This window comes from Paroedura picta, chromosome 3, assembly GCF_049243985.1.
Source record: "Paroedura picta isolate Pp20150507F chromosome 3, Ppicta_v3.0, whole genome shotgun sequence".
Classification (NCBI taxonomy): Eukaryota; Metazoa; Chordata; class Lepidosauria; order Squamata; family Gekkonidae; genus Paroedura; species Paroedura picta.
Window position 1 is genome coordinate 106,644,872 of NC_135371.1, and position 10,152 is coordinate 106,655,023.

The 10,152-nt window shown below is 43.4% G+C and overlaps 1 protein-coding gene across 3 annotated transcripts in view; it reads right to left on the bottom strand.

The window, feature by feature from the left end:
• Nucleotides 1-4,415, bottom strand: part of FBXO38 (F-box protein 38) — a 46,205-nt gene extending 41,790 nt beyond the window's left edge. For 2 of the 3 annotated variants that reach the window (XM_077327112.1, XM_077327110.1), the window contains exons 1-2: nt 4,258-4,415; nt 1,291-1,473 (exon numbers count right to left, since the gene is read on the bottom strand). In XM_077327112.1, coding sequence (XP_077183227.1) covers nt 1,291-1,315 — 25 coding nt within the window. In that variant the 5' untranslated portion in view covers nt 1,316-1,473; nt 4,258-4,415. Of the gene's footprint in view, nt 1-1,290; nt 1,474-3,956; nt 4,102-4,257 lie in introns of those variants that run through there. The other variant, XM_077327111.1, reaches the window with a different exon arrangement.
• Between the last annotated feature and the right edge of the window lie 5,737 nt (nt 4,416-10,152).

The window sequence follows — 10,152 nt, forward strand, 5'->3', positions numbered from 1 at the left end:
CAGTTTAAATTTAAAAACTGAGGACAGAAATTCAGCCATAATAAAAGTGACGTCGGCATCCTTATCACTCAGTAAAAATTGGCAAATCAGGTCTCTTGAATGGTTTCTCCATTTTGGTATAAGAGGGATGATATGCCTTCTCTGTTCAGTGAACAAGGGACAATCCAGTAAGATATGTTGGATGGTGTCAGGAGAACTTGATTCACGGGTGCATAAGTCTGTTTTCGAAGGGGATCTTGGCAAATCTCCCTTGTAATACTTGGAATGGAAAGGCGTTAAGACGAACAAGCAAAAATGCTCTGCGATGGAGGGGATTTGCCAAGTTATGGAAATAAGCCGGCATTATCCGGTGCTTCACTTGGAGACCAAGCGCACAGGGTTTTAACAGTATGATGTTAGGTTTTAACAGTCATTAAAATACACTGAAACATTAAAATTGCATTTTCTAATATTTTCTTTTCTCTAGAACAGAAATACATTTATTGGTATAGCCAAAAAGAACTCTAATCTGTTCATGAAGTAGCATACAGAGTGTGGCCTTCTATACTGTCACACTCCTTCCGTGTAATTGTGCTGTAGTGGTTAAGAGTGAAGGCCTCTAATCTGGAGAACTGGGCTTGATTCCCCACTCTGTCTATATCCTAACAGAATCCACTTCATTGGGCAGTTAGTGTTCAGGATTTCCTCAACCTCTGAAGAATGTTGTTGGCTGCATGGAAACCCCTTTGGAGTTGGGGGAAATCAAACTACTAAACAAATCAACAAAGAAACATGATTCTTTCTAAGCTCCAATACATCTTTACTGTTTTCTCCAGCTAAAAGGGTCTACATACAGGGTGAGGTGAAAGCAAAAGCACCACTACGTAAGAAATTAGATATCTTTTTAAGTCTGCAAATATATCACTGGTCTGCTGTCATTATTCAAAGCTAATAAAGCTGCTGTTTGAAATATTTGTAACATACCTACAGAATAATATTGTAACACTAATTTTCACGTCATGGCAACCAAGGATATAGAACAGTCCCTTGATAGCAAGCTGATATTGAAAAAGCATTTGTTGCTTCTACTTGTAAAAAACTGCAAACGATTCATATCTACGAGCAATTTAAAAAAAATACAAGCACATGCAATCCTCCAGAAGAAACCAGCTTCTACACAGTCTCCCAAAATTGTCTACATAAGTGAAACAGCAGTATATGTTGGGCTTTGTGGCCTAAGCAGATAGAGGTGAAAAAAAAAAATCAAACACTCATGTACTAAATAAGTGAAACTAAGTCACAAATACTCACCTAAAGATATGACATAGCACTTCATGTGAAAGCTGGTTCATATAGTCCTTCAGTTCAGCAACTTTGGTACATATAGGACCTTCTCTGCTTGTGGAACACATTTTGATATGTTTCCGCCTTGGTCCCATCTTGGTAATGTTTGCCAAGTGGATGGATCAGTGCTCAGAGGCAGGCAGTGTGCATCTGAAAGAGAAAAAGGTGACATAGGGAGAATATAATAATGCATGGAAATAGCCAGGGCAACACAAGACTTGTCACACTAATATGAAATTTAAGGAATAATAAAAAGTACCTGGAATGTTTAAGGCACAACTAAATACAGAAGGAGCATTCTGGTGAGGAGGAAACTAGAGCTCATGTACACCCCTAAACAGATCTAAAGTATTTTCATCAGCCACCAGCTTCTGAGAACAAAAGTTTAAAGTGACAACCGTTCTTATAGCCTACAACATTTTTGACAAACTTGATTCTATTTTATCAGAGGTACAAGTGGTCCCCAAACTTGATTTTCATTTTACACAACATAATATTTAACTGTTTATATTGTTTTAGGTAGAATAAATTATGAAGTTTTGATTGAGAATACAGAACAGAAAGGGGGCGCATGTGGCTAAGGGTGGTCTAGTGGTCATTATATACCTGGATTTCCAAAATATTGTGACAAAGTACCTCACCAAGGATTACTGACAGAGCTCAATACTCTTAGGATAAGAGGAAGAGGTATCTTACAGATTGAAAGCTGATTAAGAAGCAGGAAGCATAGAGTAGGAATAGATGGACAATTCTCACAACAGAGACAAGTGCGCGGTTGTGCCCCAAAAGGATCAGTATTTTGACAGGTGCTATTTAATTTGTTCCTAAATGATCTGGAAAGTGTGGTGAGCAGTGTCATGGCCAAACCTGCAAATGATAACACATTATTCAGGATGGTAAAACCCAAGGCGGATTGTAAAGTGCTATAGATCTTTTCGGATTGGGAGAGTGGGCAGCAAGGTGGCAAATGTTCAATGTAGGCAAAAAAAACTACTTTTAAATATATGCTGATGGTGAAGAAATTGGCAGAGACTAAAAGGGAAAAAGATCTTGGGACTGTGGTGGCGAAAGCAATGAAAATGTCATCTCAGCATACTGCAGCAGTGACAAAGGTGGACTCCATGATGGACATTGTTAGGTAGGAGACAATATAAAATGTTAAATATTGTAACAAAAGATGGCCTTGTATATAGAGCTATAATGCAGACTTACTTTGATTACTGTATACACTTCTGGTTACTGTATTTCAAATAATGCAGAGTTTTAAAATGTACAGAAGTTGATTAAGGACTTGGAGTATCTTTCCTGTGAGTAAAAGCTTAAAAGTCTGGGAATTTCCAGTTCAGAGAAAAGGAAGGGACATGTCAGAGGTTTATAAAATTATGTAGGGTAAACAAAGTGGACAGGGAAATTTCTTCCTCCTCTCCAACAATATTAGAACTTGGGAGTAGCCAAGGAATATATTCAGGATGAATGGACAAAAGGAAGGACTTCTTTACTTGATGAGTGATTAAACAATAGCAATCCTAAGCAGGTCTACTCAGAATCCTACTATGGTCTATTCAGTGAAGTTTACTTCCAGGAAAGTGTTCTTAGACTGCACTGTATATTATGGAATTAACTGCCTGGAGATATAGAAGAGCAGAGCTGAGGGGTTTTGTATGCTGCTTTTTACTACCCGAAGGAGCAGTAAAAAGTGGCTTATACTTGTCTTGCTTTCCTTTCCCCCCAAGAGACACCCTGGGAGGCAGGTGAGATTGAAAGAACTGTACTAGTCCAAGGTGACCCAGCTGGCTGCATGTGGAGAAGCGGAGAATTAAACACCATTCTTCAGATTAAGGGCCACCACTCTTAACCACTACACCAACCTATAGTGACAGCACAACTATATAGAGAGAGGTTTTTAGAGAGTATAGGCAGATTCATGGAGAAAACATCTATTAGCTCTGATAAAAGGGACTTCTATATTTATATGTATAAGCAAATCTCCGGACATCATTGCGAGGAAGCAACCTCAGGGAAAGGCCTTAGTCTCTGTGTACTGCTTAGGCAAATTATTTAATGCATTCAAATATGTTTCTCCCAAGAACAATACAACAGAACCACAAAGTCTTACAGCAGAAACAAAATTAACAATACAAGGAAGCAAACCAACCAACCAGCAGCGGCCTGCAACACAGGTTTAATCTGCAGAAGCTGTAATAATCGTAAAAGCCTCCCCACCCCACACCCAGTCTTAACCCATGGAATTCATTTATCAGCTTTCACTAAATTTTAAATATGTAAGGTAATGTCAGAAAACCATTCAAGCTATGAAACAAAAGGAAGAAAGAAATAGAAGCAAACCAGCATTACAAAAAATCTAAGATGGGGTAGACAAGTAAACTTTTTGACTCTCTGCTCCTGTTTTCCCATCAGACAGACTGTCCTATATAGTTGTATTCCACCCTTCACCCAAAGAATTCCCTTCTAAAGCAGTGCTGGGTTCTGTCTTCAGCTTGCCTTCACAACACCCTTGTGAGGTCGGTTAGGCAGACAAAAGGCAAAACTGACGTCAGGTCAACAGTGAGCATCCTGGCTAAGTAGGACTTAAACACAGAGATATTTTCATTTGTGCGCGCACTGCTTCTCACCACAGCACCAAGAAAAAGAGGCCAGGTCCACAAACTCCGCAGGCAGCCCAAGGAAACACAGTCGGAACTATCCCACGAACTCCTGCGGGACTTGTTTCCACGTCAACAGAGCTGGGCCCCGGCCAGCAACAGTCCCCGTGCCTCCAGACCCAGGAAAACAGGAAGCAGCCGGGAGGTCGTCCCCCCCCCCCCCAAAACCCATCCCGGAGAGAAGCGCAGCCCCGGCTGGGAAAGGTCTCCGGGCAGGAGAGGGGCCGGCGGGGGAAGGGGGCCCGAGGGGAGCCGGCGCCGCGCTTCTCACCTGCCCGGCCTGGCACAGCTGCCTTGGGTTCGTGGGCTCCGCTGAGAGGAGCCACTCTAGCAGGACGACGCTTCCTCCCCGAGCTGCGCTGTGCTTCCGCTTCCTCCGCGTCATCGGCACTTCCGGAACCTTCTCGCCCAGGGCTCCAAAGAGATGCGAACAATGAACGCTTCGTGCCGCGATCACTTCGGGTTGTAAAGTTCTCGGGGAGGGGGAGGGTCTTGTGAATAGGAGGCTTTCCCAGCGACACTCCTTAGCTTAGGAAAAAAGGGGGGGGGTGGAAACTCGATCTGTCAACGCACACATCATTCTGGAGCGGTTTCTTGTTGATTTCTGAGTTTCTACTAGACTTGAAACTAGTTTTTTCACTGCGGACCAACATACTGCGGACCCCACACAACATAACTACTCTCTGAAACTATCTTCTTGGTATACTTCTCTTTGCAGAACAAAGTACTGAGTTCAGAGTCACCTTAAAGACTAGCGAGTCGTGTGCACGCATACTTCCTCAGTGGAACATACTTCCTTCAGCTCCAAGATAACTAAGTATCTTGAATAAATCGTTGTTGGACTTAAAGGTGCTACCGGACTCTGATTTTAAAGTTCAATTCTGGGAGACAGGGTAAAACCTGGAACGGCCCGGAACGGCCGGTAAACAAACTAGAGTGCCGCAAAAAGTAGTGGGATTCATTACAGACACTGGAGAGCAATAATTTAGAATGAAAAGGCAGCAAACCTGCACCTTTATTAACCCTTGCCAAGCAAAAAGGCTTCCAGAACACCACAGAACAGGCCAGAACGGACATTACACAAACAAGAGTACCACAAAAAAACACTGAGCTGCATTATGGATACTTGAGAACAATATTTTAGAAATGAAGACGTGTAACTCTCACAGCATTATTAACCAGTTTCAGGCCAAAATTCCTCCAGAACAGGCCGGAATGGGCATTAAACAAGCAAGAGTACTGCAAAAAAACGCAGGATGAATTACAGAGAGGCAAGAACAATATTTTACAAATGAAAAAGCAGAACACTCACACCTTTATTAACCTGTTCTGGGCCAAAATGCCTCCTAAATAGGCTGGAATGGGCATTAAACAAACTATACTGCAAAAAATGGGAATGAATTACAAACACTCAAGGATAAGATGACCAGATTGTCCCACTTTTGGAGGGACATCTGGGGGCACCTGGCAAATTGTACTTATATTGGAATATATATATATTACAATACTATTTTTGCATTCTATGTGTTCTATGAAATTTTTTGTTGCTCCATGTAGACCACATTTTAATCAAGACCCCCCCCCCCAGTCAATGGTGTCCAGCTGTTATGTTAAAATCTGGTCACCTTACTCAAGGACAATATTTTAGAAATGCAAAAGTGAAACTCCTGCACTTTCATTAACCCTTTCCAGAGTAAAATGTCTCTGGAACAGGCTGGAACAGGCATTAAACAAATAAATTAAACAAATAGTAGTACCACAAAAAACAGTGGAGCATGTTAAAGGCACTCCAGAACAATATTTTGGAACTCTAAATACAGACGTAGCATACACTTACTTGCAGCATCTCTTCCTGGGATGCCCCCCTATGTGCCCAGCAAGTTTTGTGAAGCTTTGCATTCCTAGGAGAGGGGCTACTAATCTGAAGCTTCTAGTTGGCCCAAGGTTTGTTCCGTCCACTCCTGAACCCACGAACAACAACTACCCAGGACCTCTCCAGAAACCTCTACTTAGGTTGGAATGCAGCCAATTAAATGTGGAATACTGCCTCCCTTCCCCCATTTTGGAGGCATTTTGGCCTGAAAAGGGTTAATCTGTACACAATATTTCTGTGTTTGATTTCCAAAATATTATTCTGGAGTGCCTTTAAAGTATCCCATTGTTTATTGAGGTACTATGGTTTGTTTTCTGCCTATTCTGGGGTCGACCAGAAGCATTTTGGCCTGGAAAGAGTTTATTTATTTTATTTATTTGTATTTGTATTTGTATACCGCCTTCACCGAAGGCTCAGAGCAGTTTACATATAACTGAAACTATACGTAAAACCATACATATAATAACATTAATATTATTAACTGGTATAACCGGGTAACAGTATAACATAACAGTATAACATTATAACAAACAGTGGTAACTCGAACAGGTCCAGGAGTCATAGTGGGTTTCTGGGGGGAGGGGAGGGGCAGGAGTAGGGGCCCTGCAGATGTTGGTTAGTTGGCCTGGCCTCAGCCAAATGCCTGGTGGAAGAGCTCCCTTTTACAGGCTCTGCGGAACTGTTTTAGTCCCATCAGGGCACTGATCTCCTCTGGGAGCTCATTCCACCAGGTGGGGGCCAGGAAGAGAATGCTCTGGCCCTGGCGAGGCCAGGCAAACTTCTTTTGGGCCAGGGATCAGCAGCCGGTTGGTGGCGGCGGAGTGTAAAGCTCTTTTGGGGGCATAGGCAGGGAGGCGGTCCCTCAGGTACACTGGGCCCTGACCGCGTATGGCCTTGAAGGTAATTACCAGAACCTTTAACCTAATCCGGAATTCAACTGGCAACCATTGCAATTGATGTAGTATGGGCCGGATGTGGGATCTCCACGTGTTGCTGTGAGGATCCTGGCCGCTGCATTTTGGACCAGCTGTAGTTTCCGGGTCAAGGCTACGGGCAGGCCTGCGTAAAGCGAGTTACAGAAATCCAGCCTGGAGGTGACTGTCATGTGGACCACTGTGGCTAGGTGTTCTGGGGCCAAGTAGGGTGCTAGTAGCTTGGCTTGGCGGAGATGGAAGAATGCCAGCTGTGCTACCTTCGTGATCTGGGCTTCCATTGTGAGGGAAGCATCCAGGATCACACCCAGGTTCCCGGCGGAGTGAGCCGTAGTGAGCTCTACCCCATCCAGGGCATGCAGACGCGCTTCCTCACATGGGCCCTTCTTACCCAGCCACAGGATCTCCGTCTTTGAAGGGTTGAGCTTCAGGCGACTCTGCTTGAGCCATCTCGTCACTGCTTCCAGGCAGCTGGCTAATGCTTCTGGGGGAGAGTCAGGGTGGCCATCCATCAGGAGGAAGAGCTGGGTGTCATCTGCATACTGATGGCAACCCAGCCCAAACTTCCGTACCAGTTATGCAAGAGGGCGCATGAAAAAGTTGAATAGAATAGGAGAGAGGACTGCTCCCTGCGGGACTCCACAAGTAAGTTGTCGGCGGTCCGATGTTCTCTCTCATATTGCAACCCTCTGTCCACAATCCCGGAGGAAGGAGATCAGCCATTGAAGGGCTGTCCCTCGTATTCCGGCATCGATGAGGCGGCGAGCTAGAAGCTCATGATTGACTGTGTCGAACGCTGCTGAGAGGTCTAGTAATATCAGCAGTGCCGACCCGCCTCGGTCCAACTGGTGGCGGAGGTCATCCATCAGGGCGACTAGCACTGTCTCTACACCATGGCCAGGCAGGAAACCTGACTGGGATGGATCTAGGACCGAAGCTTCTTCCAGGTAGTCTGTCAGTTGGTTTGCGACTAATAAAGGTGTAGGAGTTCCATTTCTTAATTTCTAAAATATTGTCTTTGAGTATCAGTAATGCATTTCTTTGTTTTTTGTTTTTGGTACTCTTGCTTGATGAGCCTCTTGTGGCGCAGAGTGGTAAGGCAGCCGTCTGAAAGCTTTGCCCATAAGGCTGGGAGTTCAATCCCAGCAGCTGGCTCAAGGTCGACTCAGCCTTCCATCCTTCCGAGGTCGGTAAAATGAGTACCCAGCTTGCTGGGGGGTAAACGGTCATGACTGGGGAAGGCACTGGCAAACCACCCCGTATTGAGTCTGCCATGAAAACGCTGGAGGGCGTCACCCCCAAGGGTCAGACATGACTCAGTGCTTGCACAGGGGATACCTTTCCCTTTACCTTTACTCTTGCTTGCTTAATGCCCTTTCCAGGTATTCCAGAGGCATTTTAGCCCAGATCAGGTTAATTAATGGGTGAAACAACAACCTTTATTGGCATAAAAAATAAGACAAATCAGAATACAATTAATTCTTGATAAATGGGTGAAAGTTACATGTCTTCATTTCTAAAATATTGTTCTCGAGTGTCTATAATGCATCCCACTGTTTCTTAGGGTACTCTTGTGTGTTTAATGCCTGTTCCGGCATATTCTGGGGGCTTTTTCGCCTAGTAGGAGTTAATAAAGGTGCATGATTTCTGCCTTTTCATTTCAAGACAGAGTTCTCCCAAGGCTGGTGAGCAGTGGGGATTGGGTCAGGATTGGTGGGTTGGGAGGGGATGGATGATATTATGCTGCCTATAGTGTAAAGTTTTATTTTGTTTTATGGGTCCAAAAAGGCAATGGCTCTGGTTGTGGCCAGGCAGATTTTCCTAGGGCCAGGGATCCTTAGCTGATTTGCAGTGCTTGATCAAAGAGCTCTATGGGAAATATATTCAGAGTGGCAGTCCCTCAGTTATAGATATATTGATTGCAATTAATCAGTAACTGCTAATTATCACTAATTTTGGGAGTAGGGAATGTAAAACTGATTTTTGGTTGATTACCATATCCATTTTAACAGGCTAATAATAATAGCAACTTGATTTTTATACCCTAACCTTCCCAGTTCGTTCACAGCAGCTAACAACGGGATTCATATAAATAACTTTACATAAGTTTTTTGAACATATAAATTAAATTATATTGATTATAATTCAAGAACAGCCTTCTTAACCTTATAGAGGGAGCCTGGTTTTGTTGGGTGGGTTGGTGTTTTGGATGGTGTAATTTCTGTTTTGTGCTTATAGGCATCAGCATTTTCTCAGTGTTATAGCCTCTACTATAGGCCTGGTGGAACCATTCTGTCTTGTAGGCCTTTTGGAACTGTTTACGTTTCCAGAGGGCCCTGATCTCCTCAGGCTGAAGCCAGGACTGAGAAGGCCCTGGCTCTGATAGAGGCCAGCTTTACTTCTTTTGGGCTGGGGATCCTGAGCAGCTGTTGTTTGCTAGATTTTAGCACACTTTGTGGGGTCTAGTGAAGAGGCAGTCCTGGAAGCACAGGGGTCCCAGACCATTTAGGGATGTAAAGGTTAGTTCCAGAACCTTGAATCTGGTCTCTGATCTGGAGCCCATGCAGTTGGGAGAGCACTGGTGTGATATGAGTTCTCCATTTAGTCCCCATAAGGACTCGTGCTGCTGCATTCTGGACCAGCTAGTGCTTCTGGATCAGCTTCAAGAGCAGCCCGGTGTAGAGTAAGTTACAGAAGACCATCAATAACTATGAGGTCCTCATTTTGCAGTTCCATCATTACTACCAAATCTGTGGCCAGTAAAAACTTAATTGTTATGTGTCGATCAAACCAAATAATATTTCATTATGGTTTAATAAAATCATCCATGTTGTGGGATGCAGGACATTTCTTCCATGGACCTTCATTGCAGAATGAGTAAACAAAATTATTCTCTATCTGACCATTTGCTGTCATCCAATTAAAGAGTTTTGAACAAATAATTCTATGTGAAAACACAGAATTCTTAGAACAGACATTTGGGGTGCCTTGTCACAATGTACTGTGATCACACACTAAATTAGAAGAAATTTTTCAAAGGTGGACATTTCATAGAAGTCGTATTTCACCCTAAATTGTGTAGCAAATAGGACTCTTATAGCAGAATGGTTGCTCACTTTTGGATACTGGCTTCAGATACATTTCCATCTACAACCCCGTTTGTTGTTACCAGATTTGTTGAGAGACTTGAATTTCCCCAAATTATTTAATAAAATGGTCCTTCAGAAACTACAATAGATTAAACAGGAGGAGCATACAGTTAGGAAAGAAATAACTCAGATGTTGGAGGATCTGGATGCTCAATCCTTAGCCTCAACAACTACTGTTTCATAGGGGTGCATTGCCAAAATACAAATGTATA